Below are 26,702 nucleotides of genomic sequence, written 5' to 3'. Positions count from 1 at the left end.
TGGCAAAGAGATAAAGCAACAAAACTGCACAGTAAGCTCAAGAACGCAATAGCCACGTATTTTCATTTGAAAGCACCCATCAGGAGAAAAAATCATAACATCACACAAAAAAATAACTCATGTAGCCAAAAATTACAAAAGCTTAAAAGATGTTCGAAAATTTTTATATTTTTGCTTGCTTTTGCGGTCCATTTAGAGCTCTGGCGACACCAAAATTGCCAGTCAAACCTGACCTCTCATTAAAAACAGCATACCAAATTGTCTTGAGAGTCAGGGTAGTTTTGTTTGTTTTCAAGTCAAATGTCACCGAATTCTTAGAAGGATTTCTCCAGTAGAAATCAATCGCAAGCTAGTATTCTAGCTGAAAATTGACACTAATTAAAAGTTGCAAATTAACACAAATAATCACAAAGGTTACCAAAGAGCGTTACTGTCGATTAATGCTACATTTTTAAAACAGTAAAATCTCTCTTCGACTTAAATTGTGCTTCAAAATCTCGCACTATTTGTTTTTCTTTTGAATTTCTTTAATTTTTTGCTAAGCAAGAGAAAGCATTAAGGAAGCATTGTAACTTGGAAATGATGGCATTGTAATAATTTTCCTGACGACTTTGACCACAACGTAATGCCTACGAACACACAAATTTGGATTTGTATACTTCTGATTCATAGATTCGGCTGAATTTCAAAACCTTTAAAGCAATTGTATGGTGATTCGGGACACACATTATATTCTGATGTTTCACAATTAATTCAACAATGTAAAAACAGTAATTTTCGAAACAGCTCAAATTTTGGTCAAACCTGAAGAGCAAAGACCAAGATGAAGAGCCAAAACTATCTATGATAACAAATTAATAGCAGATTCAGGTGAATATGATTGTAGAATAATAACTCCAACTTCTTAGACCCTTATTCCGCATCAAAATTAAAAATTGAAGGTTAACTATTTTATTGATCTGAAAACTCCCATCTTTTCAATTGCTCCTCCGTTTTCAAAACGGAGGTAAAAGAAAATATGCGCATTTGAACAGAAATATGTCAATTATGCCCACAGTTCTGCTTCAAAACCACTGCTAATTAAGGTATGAAAGGACGTCACACATACAAAAGCAGTAAAAAGAGCAGCGCAAAACATCCATGAAAAATTAACAAATTTGTCTTATGAGGTTTTCGGCGTGCTAAAATAACGGAAAATGGAAAACAAGCAAACATGAACTGCAATATAGCTACGCTCAGCTTACAGCTTCTCAAATCTATGAAAAGAATTGCTAACAAAAACATTAATTTCTTTCCTGAAACAAAATCAGCCCAAAAAACAACTAACTACTTTGTTCGGCATTTCAGAGGCTTAACCAAAAATCAATTTTACTTTCGGGGAAGAAAATTAAGACCTGAAAATTACTAAGTTACAATAATTTAATATTTCTTATTGTCGCTGTGATGTTTTCGCTGAATAAGATTTTTTCTCGAGTATGAACTCTTTCTAAAAGATGCCTTCTAACAGGCTTTATAGTCATTTTGCGGTAAAATTCTTGACCAAAAAAATTCAAATGCATTCAAAAACTTCAAAACTCCTTTTCGAGACTAAAAAACCAAGCCTCACTGATTGCTGCCCTATCAACAGTAAGAAATTGGCGATTGGACAAACAATACTTATCAAAAGTTGCGTCGGAAAAAGCGGAAGGGTTTCATTAAAGACATTGTCCAATCATTTGTTTAAGGTTTAATTAAAGCGCATTCATCAAATTTCAAACATACCCGGCAGATTGCCGGAAAATAGCCGCCGTTGATTCCAATAAGCATGATTGGGATTGAAATAACAGAAGATATTGAAAAAAAAAAACGGATTTTTGTACAAAAACATTTTTTTAAGTCCGATATATTTTGATGGCATTTCGTAGTTGAACATACTTCTGTTTCTTAGAGAGAGGCTACAGGGGGTAATATCAATAACAATAAGCAATAGAGAGAGGTAACTAATACTTATAGGAACGACGTTCAAATAGCGGGCATCTAAAATTGGGCTTTATAGGTTTATCCCGTTTCTATTTCTGACTTCAATTTGTTATACTGACTCTGTTCATTTTGAATTGCTTTGCTGAGCAACTGATGTTCAAAATCACTTTTAGCAGAATGAGAGAAGAGAGAAACTAGCCTAGAGAAGTCAAAAAGATTTCACGCAAAATGTTGAAAAGGCGGCAAAATGAGGTAAAGCGAAAATTTTTTTATTCGACGAAGTAAAAAAAAAAAATAGGAGCGCTATAATAGCCGGCTGAGAAGATGAGGGCGGCTATTAATAAAATCTTCTGACATCTAGAATTTCTTGTGCAGCCACGCGTATAAAACCTAACCTTGTAGGCACACCCAAAACTGAATGACATCTAGTGACGCTTGCAAACAGATCCAGTCTCTCTCTAATGTAGTGGTTCTTGGAGAAGAAACCCTCCCTGTACTTGTGCGTCTCCAGATTACCCTTTAGAGCTACCCTGTTCCGCTTGATTGATTCCAGGACAAGGTCAAGATCCTCTGTCTCAATGCCGTCGCCTACTTTGACCTCTTCAAATGCGACCGGGACTTGTAGCTGCCTAAAACCAAATGTATACGCATAAAAACTAGATCGTGCACGCATTACTGCAAAATTCGAGAACATTGTTGATAAATTTCTTCATTTTTAGATGTTGACAAGCAATTTTTACAACATGTGACAAAAATGAATAGTTATGTTACCATCTGGCAGCCAGTCCGTTTTAACGAGTTTATAACATAAACCGACAAATGTCGGAAGAATTGCTCTTGAACGACAGGCGAGGCAATTTAATTCAGGGGCTGTAGCCTAGATCAAATTATGGGTGCAAAAAATTTTTCCCCGCCGGGATTGGAACCACTGCCCTCCCGCTCCACCGCCACAACTACTAACCACTGCGCTACAGATCACATACCTCACTTATTCTGCAACCGAATTTATATTAGCTTTACTTCAGAGCAATAGAGATCACTCAAAAATGAAGAACGAAAGCGTGAAAAAGTCACTTGAGAAGTCAAAGAATGTTCTAGAAGAAAAGCGCAAAAACTGTCAAGCGAAAAATTTGCATAAAAAAAAGACACACACGTTTACAATAATTGCTATGAACTGCGTTCAAGAGCAATTAATCAAAGACACAGTAGTGCTTTCGATCATTCAGAAAACCAGTGGTCAAGGATTTCAAGATCCAATTCGAAAATGTAATAGGCAATGAAAGCTAACTTGAATATAGTTTTGACGTGCTCCAGCATCTCCGGTCCAATTCCATCCCCAGGCACCGCTGTCACTAAGTGCTGGCCACCATAAATAGTCGGAGGGAGCTGGAAAAACAAACTATATCAATTTGGCCATTTGAGAATTAAATATGGACAACAAAGTGTAAAATGACATCAGCCAAAGTTAAACCGATTCATATCAGTACAAGAGCAAACCTGTATCAAATAGATCTTTTCGTACTTTTCTGAGTCATTTTTTGTAATTGAACTCTTCAGGGATCGGTTAGACTTTGACCAAATCGTAAAAACTATGCTGTCCATGCAACAATGAACGAAAACCCAGTATTTACAATTAGCAAGTAAAATACTTTACTCTATATTTTAAGGAGCGTTTTGAACAGCAATCGGTGCCTTTCTTAGTTCGCAATCGCTGAATAAAAAATGCGTTCACGATAGATTAGAAGCCTTGATTCTATCGACGCCTGACAAATGAAAAATAGGACTTAGAGAATTCAAAATTCAGAACTTCACATTTAATTAATCGACTAATGTCGAAAGGCAAACAACTCTTTAGTATATTTTGATATCTGTTTTGATATATATATATATATATATTTCCACTGACGATTTATGCATTCCGATTTTTCTCATCCTATATTTTAAAAAAAAAAGCTTTGCTGTACCACAACTTTGCTGTAATTTTTGATTAACACCAAAAAACAGAGCCAATGGACGTAGTATCTTCTATATTATACAAAATTTTTGAGATTGCAAAAAAACTTAAGGAAGCATTGCTATCAGATCACCAATATCAACATTCAAACAAATAAAATCAACATATTCAATGACATCAAACATGAATCCGCTGCATTCTTTCCCAAGATATGATATTGGTCTTCAAGAAATTTTCATAGAGAAAAAAAACAGAGCTAGAAATGTTCAGGAAAACCATTTGGAAATCATAACCCCATTTAAAAACTCTAAATCAGTAGATGTAAACACAAATCAAATTACTGCACCTAAACAAAAACCAAAATCGAAAAAGCAAAATTTTGTTCAATAGAGAAAGCGATTTTTTCAATTTTGGTTGCCATCAGGCAAAATTTTTTTCAGCAAACTTTTTTGTAGAAATTAGACTAAAACCAACTAAAACAGACAGTAGTTCAATATCCGCTTGACGCTATAAAGTACTCAAGTGTCTCTATCAATTGTCCTAACAAGAAAATGAGTCGATAAAATAAAAGTAAAAGGCACTATTTTTCAGCTTTTCACATCATCTCGGTAATATCGATAACAGGATTTTTTTTTACAAGTTGTTAAAAATTATTTTTTTTAAAAATGCTTTATTCTTAAAAGTTTAGAGCTATGTGACGCGGAAGGGTGACGGGGAGTGTGGGAGGCAGCTTTTGGGGGATTCAAGCGATTGGGGGTAGGATTGCGAGGGCTGGAAGAGGGGTTTCAAATCGACAGTTGGAGGAGCGTGGACAAGGCGAGCGTTGAGGGAGGACTGAGGGGGTAACAGGGTGATGAAACTTTTAAGATTAAGAACCGCAATATACAACATGAAATTTCTCCTCAAAACAGTATTGGTGAATCGCGTTCTTAGGGTCTAGTGAGGCGTAAATCTCTAAGAGAACTTAATGCCATTAGAGCCGCCTGTTTATCTTGTTTTGAGGACGAAAAGTCAAATTGACCAGACGGAAAATCGCATAAAGACCACAGGACTAATATATTTGCTGCAAACTTTGTTTCAGAGCCATTGCAGATCCTTTTTCTGTTTTTTAAAGCTGTTATGGTGTTAAGACAATTGTTAGGGACACTCGAGTACCTTTTAGGGTCAAGCATAACTTGACTCCTTTAAGTGTTTTAGTTGCTTTTTCGTCAAATTCCTACCAAGTTAGTTCGCAATTTTCGCCTAATGGCAGCACTAATTGCCTTCGCCTATCCCATCCCCCGTCAAAATATTTGAATTGTAAAAGCGCGCGATGAGGACCAATGAACATAACCGACTAACGTCGGGCGAATTGCTCTCAAACGACCGGCGAGCGGTTGGCTTGGTCAGTAGCTAGCCACGGGGGGTGCACCGGGGGCTGATGGGGGCAGCACTGGGTGGGGGGGGGCAAAAGCGCGGTGGGGGGGGGTGGAGCCAATAGTGGGGGTGGGGGGTCAACAAAGGGGGGGGGGGTGTCAACCTCTAAGAACCGCCCCTCACACCATAAGTATAAGTATAAGTCTCCAAGACAGTTTGAGCCGAAACAGACCTGAAAGGCTCTAAGAGCACATAATGCCCGCTGGGCGCTACCTGTTTATCCCGTTTTTGAGGACGAAAAGTCAAAAGCGTCAGACGAAAAATTGGTCAAGCGAAAAATCGCATAAAAAAAGACCGACAGGACTAATATAATTGCTACAAACTTCGTTTGAGAGCAATTAATAGCCTAGCTATCGCTTCATTATTAATAAAAAAATAGTTCCTTGGGAGGATTTTCTAAAAAGTAATTGTCATTACTTTAATAGAAATGTTAAACAGAAACTCTATGATCTCTCACGGTTTAACTACTCAAGATGAACAAATTTTCTTGAAAATGTTAATAAGTCATGAGTTCTCGCCAGAAATGTGAAATTTAATCATTCGAATGCAAATACGCAGCACAACATCTATGTTATATCTCAACCTAGGCTAATAAGCGAGAGACAGTCCATTTTTTGCCAGAGAGAAAACATCCAGTTACGGATGGGGACATGCGGAATGGGCTAATTAACTGAGAAAATTGATCAGTTCCCTTCACATAGGGTCTATTATATTCAACCGGTCAAACAGCTAAATCTATTGAATAAGGAAACAGTTTTGTCAATTACCCTTTCAATCAAAAATTAAACCGTTTCAGGACAAACTAAAAGCCGTTGCAATTTATGAAGCAAGCCTGTTTCTTGTCATATCAATATCTTTGACCATCAATAAATCGTTACAAAGCAATTGACTCAATGCCAAATTCATAATACGTCTTTTTAGGTAAACAGCTACCCCATTTTACTGGTTTTAACTGCAATAACAACCCAGGTTTCTTCCATTTTTCCCGGAAACAATAGTACTTGTGGCAAAATCATAGCCGCTTTCTTGACCTTATGTGACCTCGCACACTAACATGAGCGATAACTCAGTAGAGGTCAGGACATTGGGATCGTTAACATACTTAGAATTAAGATTGTATTGACATAAATATTGGGCAAGCAACATCACACAGATACGCTTCGTGCGGAGTGTAGCAGAGTAATAAAATGGAAAGTGTCACTACAGACTAACTAACGCATACATCACAGCTGAGCATGTACATGACATTGTAGTGCGACATTAGCAAGGACAGAACAGATTACAAATACGCTCAACTCTTAATTCCGTCAAAAGGCAGCTGGGCGGCAAATAAGCATACGATTTACATAACTATATTTTTGCATCTTTTCCGTTTCTGACCCCCAGCTTACTGGGTGCATATTACCTGCACCTCTAAGAACACGTGCTTCATTAACACAATAGTTTCTTATGTATACACATTTTTGTATAAGTATTTTGAAATTCGGGGCGCATAACTTTCTGGGCGTCAATAACGGAGAGATTCCCGGACGATTTCATCCTAAACTAGATTTAAAAAATTGTTTTCATGTATGGTAAACCATAATTGGCGACCTTCAATGTTTTAGAAAAGTATTATTTTAAATTTGAATTAAGTGTTGACTTCATTAGCTTTTTATAAATGTGATTATTCGAAACTTATGGCAATGGTGCAATGCTATATATACGGAAGGGGTACGTGAAATTTGTTTAATGATCTTATCAGAAGGCCTTTTGCATTAATTTGCATTTTTGGTACAGAAAATATTTATTGCTTTTTTGTCGCCCACTGCACTTTTGAATAGTAGCGTGAAACTAAAACGAAAGAGACTAAGTTGGGCATGGGGTTATTGGGTTACTTATTCAATTACATCTCTTTCTGGGTGAGGATTCGCATACCACCAGGGCTAAAAGGAACACAGCGGAAAATTAATCAAATAAACAAATTGACAGTAGAAATCGAACAGAAAGCTAGAGATCTAAGCAATTGTAAATAGGAGCAAGAAAGATAGTAATAGCTCTCAGACCATGGTCGTCTAAAACATCAATCACCTTTTTCAAAATATTGTTTCTAAAACAAGGATTGTAGCTACAGTCATAGTTTTCGTCGGAAAAAGCATAAGGGTTGAAAGAGAATAACGATCTTCTATTTGGGAAACCTTGATTAAGGATAAGATAACTTAGCTCACGCCCCTTAAAACCCCAGCATCTATTCATATCTCCAGTAACCATAATTGACAGTGTTCTCAAATAAATGTTAGTTCCATCAATTACGAAAGTGAATCCTCATAAAGCCACTGCAATACTTTTAATTTTGTTTAGATCAACAGCCGTGCTTTAGTTTATCCACGTCACGCATATAGTTGCTGTTAAAATACAATACTCTAGAAATGTCAAATTAGGCAATCTTTACAATCAGCAGCTTTTGTGAGGTGTTTAATGAAAAACAGTGGCAAAGGAAGCGGCATGTAAGTTACTCTTACCAGGGTCTCACTGCTTGTAGCTCTAGTGAAAGACAACGAAGCTCTTCTGCCCACCTAAAGACAAGTTTCGGTTATTGACAAATTCCTTGGTTATCAGACTCCTGGTTATTTTTAAGTCCAAACAAGGCGGCTCGGTAATGTGCGATGGCACATAAGGTTCCGACCCCGCTCATCCACAATTTTGGCATAATTGTCTACCAAATGAGGAACAGATAGAAAAACCCAAAAATTATTTTTTGCGAATCCCAAAAAAGCCCAAGTCATTTTCAAAAAACTCTGTATGAACGATAAGATAGCCTCCAAAGCAAATAACTCAGTGGAGTAAAAATTGATGCATTAGATTGCTGTGATATGCCAATATTAAGAAAGCGAGTCAAGACGAACAGCAAAAACAAACAAACAACAACAACAAACATTAATTACATCAAAAAATTTATGTCCATCTTAAAAACTAAGTTTAATAACAAAGTCAACATACCGTCTGATAAAACTAAAACTAAAAAAATAACTTATAAATCACCAGAAAACATATGCGACCAGTCCATAAAAAGGTTTGGTAACAATTATACAAAAAAGAACAAAAATAGTAAAGTAAAAGAATTAACTTATTTTTTTGAAACAGGTAACTTCAAAGTAATAAATACCATTAGGAATCAATTAATATTACTACAAATTAACGATTGCCACAGCTTCTATAGAAGGGCATTAGGACCTGTCCTTATTCATTTTTTAAAGCGGCTAAAAAGAACAACAAAAAAAACTGAAACTTGCCAGAAAACGCTGTCAAAACCGTCAAGCCATATTTTGGCCCTCAAAATATATTCGATTGCGCCTTCTTCAAACAGCAATAATGTGGTATGTGGCCATTCATTAGTAAGACTAGGTAACAAGTAGACAAAAAAGCGAAGTGCTAAAGTATGTAATACTTTCAATTTTTTTCGAAACAAAATTACATTCAATGTCATGAAAGGCATTAATTGCAAAAAGAACTATCTAAATAAGGTCGTTTATTCATGAAAAGGAAGCCCTCAAGACCTGCAATTATCCATAATATTTCATGCATCTAAAAAAAGAACGTCAAATATGACAAAAATCAAATTAATTTACTTTTTTGTAAAAAACCGGTGTCGAAGCCAGTAAGGTCATAAAAAATACTTTAAAAAATAGATTTTGGGACACCAATCCCTTTTATTCCCTTGACACCCATAATGTCACATTTGACCTGTAATTAACTAACGAGATTAGGTAACAAAAAGAAACTTAAAAAGATCAAAATTACGAAGTTAAAAAGTTTTTTTTTAACTTAGGAAAACGATTGTTTTCAAAGTCATGAAAGCCATCAGCTATCTACTAATATCATAATATCGGTTCTTCTATTCTTCCATGAAAAGCCAATGAAAGCTTTCACTATACAGGAAATTTCATACGACCGAAACGACAAAGTATAAATGACAGTTAAAGACAAAATTAAAAAATTCAATTGATTTCTTCAAGCAAGAGGCGTCGAGGCCGTTAGAACGATGATGTATATCTTTCAGGATTTCAATATGCTCAATTGTGCCTTAATTTGAACGCTAATAACGTGACATGGGAACTGTCAATAATGTGATAATGTGACAAAATTAGAAAACGTGAAAAACTGGCAAATATCAAAACAAACAAAAATCTGAAATCTTGTAGTATCAAAGCCAGAAAACAATAACTTCAGGCTTAAAACTGCAACCGAGAATAAATGTTAAATCAGTAGAAAGAAGAAGCATTCTTTTTGTGCTGACACTGAGCTGGAACTTCAAAAAATTATGAAAAAAATAGAGGAAAAGTTAATTAAGCCATTATTTATTGAAAAGTCAATTATTTTAAAAAAAAGAAACGACCATAAACTTTCAAGAAAAAAACTAAATGCATTAGCTTGGAGCTGCTTAAAAAGCGAATTGGTTGGACCTATCACTTCTGAGCGTTGATTTGATATGTTCTGTTCTTTATTATTAAAAAAAGTTCTTTTTTAAAAAGAAGACCGACTGATTACAACCCGACTTTTTTGGATTGTAACAGTCCAAGAATGGCTCAAAACTAGCCCTGCTAATGCTTTTTGTCCGTTAGGAACAATTGATTTTTCGAATGTTGTAGATATAGATATTTTATTAATTAAAAACTCAAAAAAAATTCTGCATTTTGATAATCAACGAGTAAAGTTAGCAAAAAACGGCAAAGTTTTAACTACAGAGCGCTCTCAGCGGACTCTGAAGTAGAAATAACCCCCTCTGAGTCTACAAAGATTGTATGAGTGTTGTTTGGGGGTGTACTGTCGGCAAATTTAATCAAAGTGGACTAAAGTAGCTTATTTCGTGCTGTTTTTGATGAAAAAGGCTAAATTTTGAAATTTTTATCCAGATTTTTTGACCAAAAAAATTAAATCAAAACAATCAACAATGCTTGTTTCTCTTCAAAAATAAAATCAACGAAACTATTCTTAAAAATTATAACAAATTTTAGCAAAATTGACGAAAATTTAGGCAAAAATTCCGGAAAATGTGAAACATACCCGGCAGATTGCCGAAAAATAGCCGCCGTTGATTCCAATAAGCATGATTGGGATTGAACGAATAGAATATATTGAAAAAAAGATTTTTGTACAAAAATATTTTTTAAGTCCGATTTATTTTGATGGCATTTCGTAGTTGAACATACTTCTGTTTCTTAGAGAGAGGCTACAGGGGCTACTATCAACACCAATAAGCATTAGAGGTGGTAACTAAGACTTATAGGAACGACGTTCAAATAGCGGGCATCTAAAATTGGGCTTTATGGGTTTATCCCGTTTCTATTTCTGACTTCAATTTTTTATACCGACTCTGTTCATTTTGAATTGCTTTGCTTAGCAACTGATGTTCAAATTCACTTTTAGCAGAATGAGAGAAGAGAGAAACTAGCCTAGAGAAGTCAAAAAGATTTCACGCAAAATGTCGAAAAAGCGGCAAAATGGTAAAGCGAAAAAAAGTTTGACGAAGTAAAAAAAATACGAGCGCAATAATAGCCGGCTGAGAAGATGAGGGCGGCTATTAATAAAGACAACGTGAAATCACTCTACTTTTCTCAGAAGTTTAAACCTCGATAACTCCCTGTAGAAAATGAAAATTTAAAAAATCTTTTTAATTCCATATTCTACGCTGGACGAGCTTTCTAATGAGACCAGTCTCAACTCTCTACGATGAATATATCGATCGGCGAAATTTCACGGAAGAAAAAAACCCATTTGAGTATATAGTTCCTCCCCCCTCAAGAGGGTCGGAACAATAATTCAATTAATTACGTCAATAACTGAAATTGACGACCAGCATATTCGGGTCTTCAATTTCAGTTAGCGAACCCACAAAATCAGGTTTCCAACTTATGGGTAACAACACTCTGATTGGATGTCGTTTGTATCTGGCAGTAAATAATTTTTAATCTTCATAAGTCAAATGGTCAGACAAAGAAACTAGCAGACGAAAAGGCGTTTAAAATGGTATTAAAACCAGCAAGTTCTTTTGAGAGCAATTAATAACCTACTAACGTCAGACGAATTGTGCTCAAAAAACGGCGGAGGAATGCTCGTAGTTTTTATGATTGACCACTCAAATCAGGCAATAACTTGACTTCCATGATAATTCTCCCCAATTATGACAAAAATAAAACGAATGCCATTTTCTACCTACGTTGCAACAATTCTAAGATATGGGTTTAGGCACTTCAACCAAAAATAAGCAGTGTGCCATATATTAACAAAACAGAAAGAACGCTAGCTTTTAAAAATGTTCTGGAACGGTCTGGGGCCAAGCATTTTTGTCAAAGAAACCTACTTTTGAAAATCCAGGGTTCAAGATACATTTCAGCTTGCTAGCAGCCATTTTTAATCTGAAATACAGCCACAAGATTATTCTGCAACAAACACTTTTAATTAGCGCTGTGGGAACTTTTTACATGTATAAAAGTTAAATGCAAAAATTAACAAACTCTTCAAGAGCAAAGTGCAAATATTTCAATAAAATAAGTTATCAATATTTGAGGTTATTTTGCAAATAGGTTATTTTTTCAATCTTCTCGCGGAAATCGCCTTCAATGGCCCGCGACATCCAATCACTTACATTAACATTCTGAAAATGAAAAATTGAAAGCATATTAAAGATCAAAATAAATTTAAAAAATAACATTGATGTATACCTGTTCGATTATTTTCTGTTCGATTATATAATTACAGTTTCTGAAGGACGAAATATTGACCAGGAGTTTCAAAGCCTGAAGATCATCAAAATTTATAAAACCATAAGCATAAAGGCGAATCTTTCGTTTTCATTTATCCAACTCACCTTCAATCTCACAACTTCAGAGCTGCTATGTTCGACGCGTTTAATTGCTTCCATAGCACAGTTCTCGGCAACAACCTTCAGAAACTTGTCATTTAAACAGAGATTAGCATAAAATTTAAGAGCAGAGCACACTGCTTTCTCATCTTCGGTTCCGGAGTCATAATTTGCCAACAATTTCATCATCCGCATAAGATCGTTCTAAATTAGTGTTTTAGTAAAACTCAGCAGTAATACCAAAACAAAATTGGAAAATTCACCTCAAATGTGGAAACTGCTTCCGGATAACACGCTAAGTTAGCCAGTAGGTCATACGCAGCAGACAATTCATCGGAATATGAGCAATTCGTTTTATCACCTCTCAGAATTTGATCCAAGGCCAGCTTTACACTGCGATTCAATAGATCTCGGTCCTGAAAATCCAATCTGACGACAGATCAACTTCTTTCTTTCAATTTCTAATGAGATACAAACCTGAATGGATTCTTTGAAGGCGAAATATGGCGCAATTGAACCAATCGGTCCCATTTTGACTGAAAGTGTTTTAGATGGCGGCGAAATAGCTTTCTAAATACAGGAGCTCTTACAAGGGGTTTTTCAATGGAAAAGGCAGAAAAACAAATTACTGTTTTCAGATTTTCACGAAAGAGCTTCCAAAGCACTATTAAGGCACTGCATACTCCAGACGTGACAAACAGCGCGTGAAACAGTCTGTTTGAGAAAACAGAAACTGGCATTTTGTCTTCTCAATATCTGGAAGAACATACAGTAGTCTTCAATGGTGCAATTGAAGACTGTGCGAATAAAACAAATTTGCAATCACGCTACATGCATTATCTGAAACGAAACAGTTTGATAATTAGTCCAACCCGGCATGAAATGAGTTAGCATCTTCCAACCAACCAGATTGATGGTAGATTTACACTTCCCTTCGTATCTCTTCCATCACTCCCCTTAGAACGCTGTACACTTCCAGTTATAGAAGATGAGCCAGTACCTAGTAAATCATTGTGATGTAATAAAGCATATGCGCTTGGGGGCCGTCATGAACGAAAAACATATAGATCTTTTCCGTTTAAGCCCTCCCTCCCTCCCTCCCCCCCAGTACGTTATGCGCCTCCAGATACGGAGCCCTTGCCATTACATAGTTGTTGTTGCAAAGTCTTTACAGCAAAGCTGAAGTATGTAGAAGAAACAAATTTGTCAAATTAAAATTTCTGATATTTAAAACAAACGTTTTCGAACTTTACGTTCATCGTCAGGTTAAAACTGTTTCACAAATTGTTAAAGGATAAAATGAATATGTATTTACATTTGTCTGAGACCACAATTAAAACAATTCTAGGGACTATCTTACAAAATTTAATCGAAAACTTTTCCTATATAAAAAAATTAGACTATTTACAACTCATATTAACATCCATTCTCAATTTCTGTACAACATTCCTGTAATATCCGTGCACTGTGTACGTTTACGGGTTGGGCTGGGGGTTTTCTTAAGCACTTTAAACCTCGGGGTTACTGATGAAAATCCTCTAAGTCTAAGACAGTAATTAGCCTAATTGTTGTGATAAACTTATTAAATAGATTGGTTATGCTCTAAACAATGACACGACAGTCGAACCCTTGCAAGTGCAGTGTATGCAAACGGAACATCAAAGACAATAATAAATCGGCAATATCATGCGAGAAGTGTGAGCTTTGGTTCCATGGTCCATGTGTATCTCTATCAGTTGACGATGTGGATTGGCTTGGAGCACGAAAAAACTGCAAATGGATTTGTGATACCTATGATAGTGATCAGCTCTTCCCATCCGAAGCTAAGTTGACAAACACTTTAGATGAGAATAAAATTGCTGAAAAAAATGCTGTTGCTTTCTCTGCTAATATCGTTACTGAAATACCAAAAAATATTGAGCTAGCATTGCCTAATCATATCAAGGACAATTTCGAAAAAGTTTTCAACGAGACTTTGCCATCTTTTCGTGATGCTGTTGTAACGAATAAGAAAAGAACGGCTAATGAGCCACCGCAGTTTCTGATTAACGGTCTGCCTGAAAAAGCAAATTCTTATAACAAACTTATAGAGTCTGACACGAAGCTTCTTGACGAGGTTATCAGTTTTATAGGTCTAAAATCAGACGGAAATATTGTGCAAGCAAGACGCCTTGGAAAGTTCAAAAACCCTGCTAACAATGAAAGACGACTTTATAGACGACAATTCTGATTGTAACAAACAGTCCACATTTCATGGAAAATTGTTTTGCACGAAGCCATTCTCTAAAAGATCTTCGCATTCCAGTGTATATCAAAAAGTTTTTGACTCAATCCGATCGAGAATTGGAAAAGATGATTCTGTCAAAGAGATTTCAGATGATCAGTGAAGGCAAAATTAAAAATGATTTTCGTATCAGAAATATACAACTTTTCTACCAGGGTAACCTGGTGAAGTTGAATGAATCGGTAAATCGACTAAAAACGAATGCTAATTGTCTACTTGTAAATTGCCAATCTATCAATTGTCTTGAAAAACATTTAAAATCGCTGAAAGTACCAAAGGTGGAAAAAGTTAGCTTACTAATTCTTACAGAAACATGGCTCGATAGACAGATCACAGATTCTGAAGTATTTCCTGGTGGGTCACACACTGTTATTTCACCCTCGGACAGAAAAAAGGTGGACATGGCGGAGTTTGAATACCAGCATCATCTGCTATGTCGCATCTACTATTCGATTTATCAGAAGACAGTCACCCCTTTTCGACTGCTTGTGCAGTTGTCCAAATAGAAAAATCTGTTTTCCTTATTGTTGTGTACAGACCGCCATCGTCTTCAAAATTTTTCTTTGGCAGTCTTATTTTGATGGAGTCAATATCATTTTATGTCAACAATTTTACTACATTCTGCCTTAACCGTGGATTGAATTCGAATTTCGAGCTCTATGTTGTAGGTGATTTTAAAATGCCCAAGTTCGCTTGGGCATGTTTTTCCTCGTCTAGTTCTTCAGATAACGTTTTATTGGATTTTTTAACGGACTTAGGTCTAAATCAAATAATTAATGAGGCTACAAGCATTCAAGGGAACTGCCTAGATCTCATTTTCACTTCCCTAGAGTCAATTCCATTCCATCTCCCAAGAAAGCCCTTCTCAGATCACTTTCCAATAATTTTCCAAGTTCCACTCATCAATAATTACAGAAGTATACGAAGTTCTAGTTACTCGAAATCATATTTCAGTATTCAAGCGTTTAATAAAGAGCTTTTTTCGCTGTACGAACTTCTGACTTTCCAAATTAAAGCCTCTGATTTCTTTTCATTTTGGTACTATTAGCTGAAAAAAATGTACGTATAGGATCTTGTTGTTCTAGGCCCTCCGTTGTAACATCTGGTGTCCCACAAGGAAGTGTCCTTGGACCACTTCTGTTTATCTTGTACATGAACGATCTTGTTGACTATGTGCAAAACTCCCATGTTTACTTGTATGCCGACAGCCTAAAGCTGCTATGCGTTTATTGTTTCGGCTGTCTGCAATGTGAAATCAATGGTTTTTATGAATGGTCAATCAAAAATCTTCCGGAATTTCATCCAGAAAAGTGTAAAGCGATGAACTTTAAATGCAGCCAGTCTCTTTTATTTCTAGGAGAAGCGGAAATTCTTTTCACTGGAGAGAATAGGGATTTGGGAATGCTAGTTACTGAAGATCTCAAGATGTTACGTTCGGAGTTTTGGAAACTGAAAACATATTGAGCAAATGTGATGACAGTTCTTCCATGGGCTGAGATCAAGTACCAATTTTCTTACTTCGTGATGATTGTCATAGACCCAGCAGTTATGGCATTATTTCAAGTTATTCAAATTTCTTTGCATTGGCCTAAAGAATGGAAAACGTCATATATCACATCACTACACAAAATTGGTCCAACAAGTGACGTTAAAAACCATCGTCCGATCAGCTTGCTTTCAAAATTTTCTATTGTTTTTGAAAAAATGTTGTTCAATTTTTTGTATCCACTAGTTAGGCCACTAATCACAAACACTCAGAACGGTTTCATGAAGAGACGCAGCACAACTGCTCAATTTATTTCATATTTGGATGTTTTTTACAACAATCGTGACAAAAATTTCCCTTGTGTTAGCTTCTATTTTGATATCAGAAGGGCTTCTGATTCCGTTCCGCATCATAGATTACTAACAAAACTGGCAGCATTTGGGTTTGACGAGGCTTTTTTTCATCTTTTTCGGATTATCTCGAAGATCGACACCAAAATGTACGTATAGGATCTTGTTGTTCTAGGCCCTCCGTTGTAACATCTGGTGTCCCACAAGGAAGTGTCCTTGGACCACTTCTGTTTATCTTGTACATGAACGATCTTGTTGACTATGTGCAAAACTCCCATGTTTACTTGTATGCCGACAACCTAAAGCTGCTATGCGTTTATTGTTTCGGCTTTCTGCAATGTGACATCAATGGTTTTTATGAATGGTCAATCAAAAATCTTCCGGAATTTCATCCAGAAAAGTGTAAAGCGATGAATTTTAAATGCAGCCAGTCTCTTTTATTTCTAGGAGAAGCGGAAATTCTTTTCACTGGAGAGAATAGGGATTTGGGAATGCTAGTTACTGAAGATCTCAAGATGTTACGTTCGGAGTTTTGGAAACTGAAAACATATTGAGCAAATGTGATGACAGTTCTTCCATGGGCTGAGATCAAGTACCAATTTTCTTACTTCGTGATGATTGTCATAGACCCAGCAGTTATGGCATTATTTCAAGTTATTCAAAAGTCTTTGCATTGGCCTAAAGAATGGAAAACGTCATATATCACATCACTACACAAAATTGGTCCAACAAGTGACGTTAAAAACCATCGTCCGATCAGCTTGCTTCCAAAATTTTCTATTGTTTTTGAAAAAATGTTGTTCAATTTTTTGTATCCACTAGTTAGGCCACTAATCACAAACACTCAGAACGGTTTTATGAAGAGACGCAGCACAACTGCTCAATTTATTTCATATTTGGATGTTTTTTACAACAATCGTGACAAAAATTTCCCTTGTGTTAGCTTCTATTTTGATATCAGAAGGGCTTCTGATTCCGTTCCGCATCATAGATTACTAACAAAACTGGCAGCATTTGGGTTTGACGAGGCTTTTTTTCATCTTTTTCGGATTATCTCGAAGATCGACACCAAAATGTACGTATAGGATCTTGTTGTTCTAGGCCCTCCGTTGTAACATCTGGTGTCCCACAAGGAAGTGTCCTTGGACCACTTCTGTTTATCTTGTACATGAACGATCTTGTTGACTATGTGCAAAACTCCCATGTTTACTTGTATGCCGACAACCTAAAGCTGCTATGCGTTTATTGTTTCGGCTTTCTGCAATGTGACATCAATGGTTTTTATGAATGGTCAATCAAAAATCTTCCGGAATTTCATCCAGAAAAGTGTAAAGCGATGAATTTTAAATGCAGCCAGTCTCTCTTATTTCTAGGAGAAGCGGAAATTCTTTTCACTGGAGAGACTATGGATTTGGGAATGCTAGTTACTGAAGATCTCTATTGGACAACACATGTTAAGACGAAACTTGCGAAATGTAATAAAATTTTTAATTTTTTGACAAGAAGCATAACTTTTCATTTCAAGTTTCTATTCTCCTCAAGAAAATTTTGTACCAAACGATGATCTTTTCTGTCTTACTTTACTGCTCCCAAGCTTGGTGCGTTACAATTGGTATTTTGAAAGTGTTAGAAAAGTTTCAGCGCAAAGTGTTGCGCTGGGTTATTAGGTCTGAGGATTACAACGAAACACTTCAAAAACTAAATTTGTATCCAAGTTGCTATCAAATTGCGCGAAACTCTACTGTGGAAAACTTAGCATGGAACAATGGAGAGTCACATCAAGCTACATGTTAAAACAACGACACTCAGTTCCCGAGGATCGGTCAAAACCTTTTTTGAACAACCGTTGAACAAAAGGTTCAAAACTGACAACTGTCTTCTTAGTCGAACTATCCACGCCGCCTATTACTTAATTTCTGTAAACATCATTGGCTTTACGCCATCATTCAACATTTTTTGTAAGAATTTAGATAATTTTCTCCTAGCCAAAACGCTTTCTTTTAACTACCATCGGCCATGTACATATTTTCTTAATTGTCTCTGTGTGGACTGCAGATCTTAATGTGCTAATTTGCTTTGTCAATTTGTACTGTCATGTCTTTCTTTTACAATGTATTCCTCTTGTTGGAATCAAAGTCTTTTACTACTACTACTACTACTACTACTACTACTACTACTAAGACTTATATAAAGATTTAAAAAGAAGATATAAAATTAGAAGATATTTATAGAAGATATAAATAATCAAACGGTTCAAAACAGAGTTAGAATATTCATTGGAAATACAATAAAATTCAAAAGATGAGAAGGTGTAAAGCAACAAAGAGAAAGGCAGCTCAATTATTTGAGGTTTACTTTTGAATTTGGTCTTTGGTATCGGTCCTTTCAATGGTTGATTACCCTTAGGTTATTTTAAACCATTTTCTTTAATCTCTTTGCGATTTTCTCATAGTTATTTTGTACCGCACGGGTCCTTGTTAAATAGACTAACAGATAAAAGGTTTACCTGCCTGACTAATCCCGTCAAGAACAAACATTCATTGACGTCTCGTGAAGAAGAAATTCCGTGATGATTCCCATCATTATTTATGATGCTTTCTTTATATTGTTAAAATCCGGTTTACTCTTAGTAACCATCTCTTTTTGTTCTCCCTTTTATTGTGAAAATTCCGAATTGTGCATTCACTATGTACTTTATGAGCATGTCATACATTAAGTTCTATGGTTTACTACACTGCCTCCCTCTTAGAAAGTGTGAGTACTCCACTCACTCACAAGCAAGAGTTTCAAGGGTCCATTTTCGAGTTCATATATTCCTCTGCTTTTTCACTCCCGTACTTGTCATAAATATAACGAGCCCCATCATCTTCAATATTTTTTTGTCTGAAGAAAAAATTTGATCAGGTCCTCGCGACCACCCTTGTCCGGATGACAGAGCATTGCCAACATTTTGAAATAATTTTGGATAGTACTGGTTGTGGGGCCTCTGTGGCAGGAATAGAAGCATTCTCCAACTCCCGAGCTAAACACTCCTGCTCATCCACGTGAGCGATACATTCTCTTGTCTTTGTTTCGGCTACATTCGTAACCTCCGCCAACTCTTTCTTCAATAATTCCACCTGCCTCCTGCAAAACTCCCGCTGATTCTCAGCGTATTCAAGCAGTCGTTTGGTCTCAAGCAAATGACCGCTTAACATTTGACTTTCAAGTTTTAAATGCCGGAGCTCTTCTTCGAGCCGAGCCCCGGCAGTTCCCAGCATTTCGCTGTTGTCAATCTTCTTTTGCTGTTTCTCGATTCTCTGATGCATCCCAATTAATTCCATAACACTAATTGCGGCTCTTTCCACTATATTGAGCGGTTGCAGCTGCGTCAATGGCACCACGTATCTTTTTTTGAGGTTACTCCAACAATCCGATACACTTGGTGCCTGACTATCAACCTAACTTCGAACAACTCGGGTAGATAGTAGCAATAATCGCCAATTTCTGGTTCTGGCATTCCTACATATCATACATTTAAATTAATCAAATGTGTCAATCGCAATTTCTGTCGTATGTGGTACAGATTTAGCCTTTTTTGCTTTCATAACTACAATGTCTATATTACCATCACACAGCTCAACTGTCCTTTTTCTTGTCAATTTTTGTTCCTTAATTAGTGGTTTTAGTTGATGAAAATAATCTTGTTCCACCACTGGGTTAATGGGTTGCAGAGCAATTACAGGATTGCTGCCACAGCGTAGCATATCGATTGAAAAAAACACACGTAGCAAACAAAAAATGATTTTAGTAACAAAATAACAATAAAAATAGTCATCAAACTGATCATGCCAGAGTTGTTTCACTTCACTACCAAAGTATTCAAAAATCAGCAATTCATGCCACTGGTAATTGTACTTCAAGTCCGTGTTGAAATACTCTAGAGTCTCATGCTCATATAAACCTCCTTGTTCAAGGAAAACTTGTCTTCCTGTAATCGTTTATCTGGAATTCTTTGGTGAGTTCCAGGTTTTTGTCATTGAAAAACACTTCCATTGGCGCGGAAGTTGACCAATTGACGTTAACTCTGTAATAAAGCATATCATTGGGTTTATAAATCAGCTGTATTCGTCTGCATTATTTTATCCATCCCACTCTGCAATTCAGGAGCGTTCGGGTAATTGAAGTTGCAATTGATTAGTGTGAAATTTCTAGAGAATACTCTAGAAATAGGGTCCATATATCTAATACCTTCTGAACTGTTGTCAGAAGACACCCTAATTGGTACTTCCACGGTAAAAAACTGGTTTTCGACAACATTTACGATAACTTTAGCGCACTCATGGACATAAAGTAATCCTCCCGCTCTTTCTGCGTGTGTACCCAGAGCGTTTTGATGATTTAGGGAAATTTGGCGTGAGTTTCCGTTAATTGGTGTCGTTAAAATCATAGCTCTGTGCAATATTTCTATGTGACATTTTAATAACTCTATTTGTTTCAGAATTTCAAACATGCCTCAAAAATCCCAAACAAAAAGTTGGTCGATTTTTCTGTCCCTGAGATCTGTCTCAGATATATCTGTTAGTGAAAAATTTTGTTCCGTGGCCGTCAACGTCTCCTTTGTGTAAAATAAACTTCTGTGGTTTGTTTCAACAAGCTGAAAATTGTCTATCTGTTTTGTCCTGTTTTTCAACTGAACAACTAAATTTCTTTTTCTGTTTAAATTGCACGTCAAGTACTTTTTGTTCCAAGCGCGGACTATTTTTGCTGTTATCGAGTCTGAAAATTTAACTATCGTTAAGATATTTGATTTTTTTTATGGTCAAGCAAATATTGTACTGAATCTATTTCAAATGTGTCTCCTTGGTTGTCGCCGATTTGCTTTCTGAGATCTAACCTCACAGGACTATGGTTAAATTTTTCAAGAAATCCTCTCAGAACGAGATGTTCTCTAATGTCCTGCGACTCGGTTGGGTAAAAATTCAAAGCCAATTGCTATAAATTTCCACAAAATCTATCAGTTTTTCTGGTTGCGGTACGCGGCGAGCTAGCCGTCCTGGGAAAACAACCGGTTGTCGCAGGTCAACTGAACAACTAAATTTCAACTGAACAACTAAATTTCTTTTTCTGTCTAATTTGCTCGACAAGTACTTTTTGTTCCAAGCGCGGACAATTTTTGCTGTTATCGAGTCTGAAAATTTAACTATCGTTAAGATATTTGATTTTTTGTCATGGTCAGGCAAATATTGTACTGAATCTATTTCAAATGTGTCTCCTTGGTTGTCGCCGATTTGCTTTCTGAGATCTAACCTCACCTGACTATGGTTGATTCTTACTAGAAATCCTCTCAGAGCGAGGTGGTCTCTAATGTCCTGCAACTCCGTTGGGTAAGCTTTCAAAGCCAACTGCTCTAAATCTATCAGTTTTTCACCTGGTTGCTGTACGCGGCGAGCTAGCGGTCCCGGGAAAACGACCGGGTGTTCGCTATAGTGTTCTCGAAAAGCTTTAACGCATTTCTCAAAATTTTCTCGTGTAGCTTGCGGTAGAGTGCGATAGAATTCTATGGAAGATTTCTGTAGCCTAACTGCAAAGTAATGCGGCCGTTCATCAACTTCGCGGGCCGGATCTCCTTCAGTTTTTTTTTCAATTTAGTAGTTCCGCTAATAGCTCAAAATGCGTCACGTAGCTTTCCAAGTCGTTTGAACCGGTAAACGCTTCCGGTAATAGCATTCTAGAGGTCAAGGCCGTTGCCATTTTACTGTTCCCCTTCTTGTATCGTGCCCTTTTAAAACAGTTGAAAATAATAGTTTCTATAAAATAATTACCAATTAGATCGTCACTGGTAGGTGTTTTCTAAAATTATTTTTGAATTTCTATAACACTCTCTTTATTTTAATGTTTAAAACTTTTGTTTATAAGACCTAACGCTTATTTCAATATGGTGTTTCTTTTTTACTTATTTTGTCTTTTTAAATTTTAACAAAGTTTTAATTTACAGTCTTATAAATGACTGTCCCACCTAAATTCTCTTTATTATTTTAATATGATACTAGCTGAACTATGATTTTTCCTGTTTTATGGATGTCTATAATATATATTTTTTTCTAATTACGACAAGGATGATAATAGGTGCTTTAGTTTTCTTTTACTTTCTCCTGCTTATTGTTACATGATCAACTTTTTTTTGCTTTTTTGTTTGTTTTTTTTTATAATTATTGGTAGTTTAGAAAAAGTCAATATATAATTTTCAGATAACAAAACAATGCAATTGCTTTAATTGATTTTAAAAGGCAAATATCCTGCAGTTTGTTTGTTGCGATGGTTATGCCGCTCGTTATCTACGAGTCAATTGCGCAACTAAGATCAAAAGAAAAAAATAATTCCTAGACTAACAAGACTAACGCAGTGGCGATCAGTTTCAATTACCAACGACAACAACTAGAGAAAACTATTTATTTCTACTCACTTGGTATGATGCGGTCTTTCCACACAAGCAATTTTCTCTCTTCACCAACGTGTAAAAGTTAGTCCCACGTGAGTAAATTCTTACTTGTGAAAACTGATTTCCTGCGACTGATTCCGCTGTGACTTCTGCAGCTGACTCCCACAAACTTTGGTGGAAATTGGTGATTTGATATCCCAAATCTTGTGTTTTGTGTATTAATCTTGAGATCAATTCGATTCTCGAGTTTTCGGGATTAAAGTGCTTTTTATTTGCGACTTCCTAACGACAAATTTGTTAAAGTGTTCAAAATGATAATTTTTTTAAATCTCTGTCGCCAGTGTAATGTTCCTGCACTGTGTAAAGTTACGGGTTGGGTTGGGGGTTTTTCTTAAGCACTTTAAACATCGGGGTTACTGATGAAACTCCTCTAAGTCTAAGACATTACTTTAATTATGAAAATGTAAATATTCAAACGGTTCAATATAGAGTTAGAATTATTGATTGGAAAAACAATAAGTTTCAGAAGATGAGAAGGTGTAAAGCTATTAAGAGAAAGACAGTTCAATTATATGAGGTTTAGTTTTGAGCATGGTCTTTGGTTTCGGTCACATCAATGCTTGATTAATCTTCGGTTATTTTTAACCATTTTCTTTAATCTCTTTGGGATTTTCTCATAGTTATTTTCTACCGCACGGGTCCCTGTTAGTTAAACTAACAGATAACAGATTTACTTACCTGACTAATCCCGTCAAGAACAAACATTCCTTGACGTCTCCCGTCAAGAAGAAATTCCGTGATGATTCCCATCATTATTTATGATGCTTTCTTTATATTGTTGAAATCCGGTTTACTCTTTGTAAGCATCTCTTTTTGTTCACCCTCTTTGTTGTGAACATTCCGAATTGTGCATTCACTATGTATTTCATGAGCATGTATTTTCAGTGATGTTTCGAAGCTGAAATGCGTTTAACCCATACATTCAGTATAAAAAATTGTCCACTTTTTGAAGTTTTGGCAATCGCATGTAATTTGCCAGGTGCAGCTGTTGCTTTCCTTGAACTTCTTCTCCTCAATTTTACAAAGGAGCTGTATAATTCGTTTCTCGATTCCAGTCGATGAGCTGAAATCAATCAAATGGCTTAAGTTGTCGGTCAGTCAAGATATGCGGAAGATAAATTTTTGTCGTGTTTTTTCTGTCCTATTCATAGGAAATCTGAACAGTATAATCCAGCGTGTTGACAAATTCTGTGTTTATAGCAGCTCGATGCGGTTTTGTGGTTCGTTTGAGAGCTGTGAAAGTAGCAACACGTAGTAGTTCATAAAGCAAAAATAGGGCACATGCGTCTGAGTGCACAAATATTAAGGGGGCAAACGGAAAAGATCCGATAAAATAACAGAAAATACAAGCTCTTAACAGAAAAATATATAACAGAAAAAGTCAACAGCAAATGTTTTTAACGTCAAAAAATTGCAACTAAAATAACAGCTTGGTTAATTTTACATGCTGTCAAACTATTTGCACTTTGACAAACTCTAAGCTGATGTTTTTTGAATTCACGAACGAGTTAAAACTGACTGAATCCTGAAGCTAATATGTCTAAAAAAAAGCTTTGTCTAAAGGAAAGTAATTTTATTTTTTTTTGGAAATTGGTCGAAAGGTCTGTTTTTATAGCAGAATTCGTTCAGTCTGGTAAAAACGTTGCAATCGTTTCTGCTGTATCTAGCATCATCAGGTAAACTCACACCGCGAAGATTTAATTTCAAGTGTGGAACAAAGCAATAAAATAGGCTTTTTCGTGAAAATTCATTGTAAAAAAATTTCTGACAATTCAATTTCTTTTCAGGTCTTATATTTGGATTCATGGTCTTTTTGTTTATAATTTAAAAATTTTCTGTGATTTCTATCGTTTCGATAAGTGTTTGAATTTTTTCAATGTTTCAATTCGCTGAATTAACTTTTAGAATAAAGCAAAATGACTATTATTACTGGTTTTTGTACTCATCGCAAGTGTTGAACATTGGCTTCCGTTGTGATATATGTATTGCCTCCAGAGTCGTGATTTTTGTGGCAAATTACACAGATCAAATTTTCATCGATATACAGAGCACATGCCATTACACCATTACATATTTATTGTGGTTTTTGTGAAGTCTTTACAGCAAAGCTGAAGTATGTTAAAGAAACCAATTTGTCACATTAAAATTACATCTGATACTTAAAACAAACGTTTTCGAAATTTATGTTCATCGTCAGGTTAAAACTGTTTCAAAAATTGTGGAAGGATAAAAGGATTATGTACTTACATTTGTCTGAGACCACAATTAAAACAATTCTAGGGACTATCTTACAAAATTTAATCGGAAATTTTTCCTATATAAAATATTTGGCCTATATATAACTCATATTTACATCTATTATCAATTTCTGTACAACATTCCTATTCCAAATTTTTTAAATTTTGTCCTCGTTTTTTGTATTTCTAGGGTAATTCCGAATTTGCCCTAACCCTAGGTATACCTCTTGTGGAGGTTTTGAAAATTTCGTTTCGTCATTCACAAATTGTTCTTTACCTTATGTACATTTCTGAACTCAAAATATTATGATTTGAACTAACCTTTTAGCAAGAGTTCCCGCTCCTATATTCATCGCGTGTGTTAAGTGCCGGCTTCAGCCTTCTGATGTATATAGCCTCGATAGTCATGAGCTTCTCTAATGTCCGACAGGCATTCAGAGTTTTCCGTTCAATGTCGTTCGTGGTGCCACAACCTTCAAGAGGATGTTGACTCACCTGTGCATCCTGCCATTAATGTTTTGATATCCGTGTGGGAACATGCCGGCTTGCTTGCCCAACATAGATGGATCCGACTCCAATACATTTTTATCTCATTTGCCTTTTGGGATTTCACGTCTGTATCGAAAAATGATTTCAGCATGGGGAGGCATGATCTTTATTTTCACGTTGTAAAAACCACTTGCAAGTCGCACAGTTTCTTCAATTTGCCTGCAAAGATTTGAGTAAGGTTGCTTCTGTATTTTAGAAAAACAGTTTGTTTATCTTGATATCTAGTCTTGTTTTTTTATGCTCCTTTTGTGTTGTTTTCAATTGATCTTTATTGCAACCTATAATCTTTTCTAAAATATGGCTCACTATTTGTTAAGCCGCTTCCTCTGCTTACCTGGTTACTGTTTTTGGTACAGCAAGTTTTGTTCTTTTCATTAGCCTGATCGAAGGCCAACCACTTCGATGTTGCAGTAAAAAACCTGAGAACCTGTGAACCGTTCCTTGATTCAAATTTTTCTTTAGCTGAAGCGGTGCACAGCTGCAAACATTCACTATTATTCCTTTGTCAGTTGGTTTTTGATACCATTGACAGGTGATAATACTTATGCTGCTCACTTGTACGTTGATATCAAGAAAAGCCAGAACCGTTTAGATTATATCATCCGCCAAACTTTTGAAAAATGTCATCTCCTCAAACCGCCCATCTTTTTGTTGATTGCTGCAATACATAAAAATCCAAACAACATCCTGTATGTTGGCGTATTCCTCATTTGCTATCTTTTGGCATTTCGCATGAAACTAGTTTTCGCATGACTCACCTTCTACCCCTCTTCCTCGGAATTTCACTCTCCGGTTGCAGTTTTGGCACCTCCCGTTCGGATCGAGAGATATTTTTACTGAGCTCTGGTATTTGCAGTGATGCTTCAAAGGTGAAGGGAATTTTTCCCATACATTCAGTTTAGAAAAATGTCCACATTTTTCCGAAGGTTTGGCAGTCGCATGAATTTTGCCAAGTGCAGACGTTGTTTGCGTTGAATTTTCCAGGTGCAGATGTTAGTTTTGTCTCCAAACTGTTCCAGAGGAGCTGTATAGTTCGTTTCTCAAGTCCAGAACTCAATCAAGCGGTTTACTTTGTTGGCCAGTGCAGATGTGCAAAAGACAAAGTTTTTTTGCATTTTCTCGGTCCTAGTCTCTGGCAATTTGAA

At 36.1% G+C, this 26,702-nt stretch overlaps 2 protein-coding genes across 3 annotated transcripts in view; both read right to left on the bottom strand.

Annotated features, from left to right (window-relative positions):
- The window catches only part of LOC142357659 (isocitrate dehydrogenase [NAD] subunit gamma, mitochondrial-like), a 545,753-nt gene that overhangs the window by 6,554 nt on the left and 512,497 nt on the right, over positions 1-26,702 (bottom strand). Inside the window, exons 2-6 of one of the 2 annotated variants that reach the window (XM_075409218.1) lie at positions 11,670-11,726; positions 7,831-7,884; positions 7,219-7,254; positions 3,248-3,345; positions 2,355-2,588 (exon numbers count right to left, since the gene is read on the bottom strand). In XM_075409218.1, the coding sequence (XP_075265333.1) occupies positions 2,355-2,588; positions 3,248-3,345; positions 7,219-7,254; positions 7,831-7,884; positions 11,670-11,717 (470 nt within the window). In that variant the 5' untranslated portion in view covers positions 11,718-11,726. The remainder of the gene's footprint in view (positions 1-2,354; positions 2,589-3,247; positions 3,346-7,218; positions 7,255-7,830; positions 7,885-11,669; positions 11,727-26,702) is intronic. The other variant, XM_075409222.1, reaches the window with a different exon arrangement.
- On the bottom strand, positions 11,807-12,425 carry LOC142357693 (uncharacterized). Its single transcript, XM_075409249.1, has 3 exons — positions 12,177-12,425; positions 12,031-12,105; positions 11,807-11,963 (listed from the first exon to the last, which is right to left on the bottom strand). The coding sequence occupies exons 1-3, from the start codon at positions 12,363-12,365 to the stop codon at positions 11,865-11,867; spliced, it is 363 nt and encodes a 120-aa protein (XP_075265364.1). The 5' UTR covers positions 12,366-12,425; the 3' UTR covers positions 11,807-11,864.

Source organism: Convolutriloba macropyga, chromosome 2, assembly GCF_964194025.1.
Source record: "Convolutriloba macropyga chromosome 2, txConMacr16.3, whole genome shotgun sequence".
Taxonomy (NCBI): Eukaryota; Metazoa; Xenacoelomorpha; order Acoela; family Convolutidae; genus Convolutriloba; species Convolutriloba macropyga.
Note: the sequence above shows the minus strand (reverse complement) of the source record. Positions and strands in the feature narration are given on the sequence as shown.

Coding starts and splice junctions, on each gene's coding strand:
- LOC142357693 (XM_075409249.1), bottom strand. CDS start 12,365: ATGCGGATGATGAAATTGTTGGCAAATTATGACTCCGGAACCGAAGAT. Junction 12,106..12,176: donor CTGAAGTTGTGAGATTGAAG/GTGAGTTGGATA, acceptor GATGATCTTCAG/GCTTTGAAACTCCTGGTCAA. Junction 11,964..12,030: donor AACAGAAAATAATCGAACAG/GTATACATCAAT, acceptor TTTCATTTTCAG/AATGTTAATGTAAGTGATTG.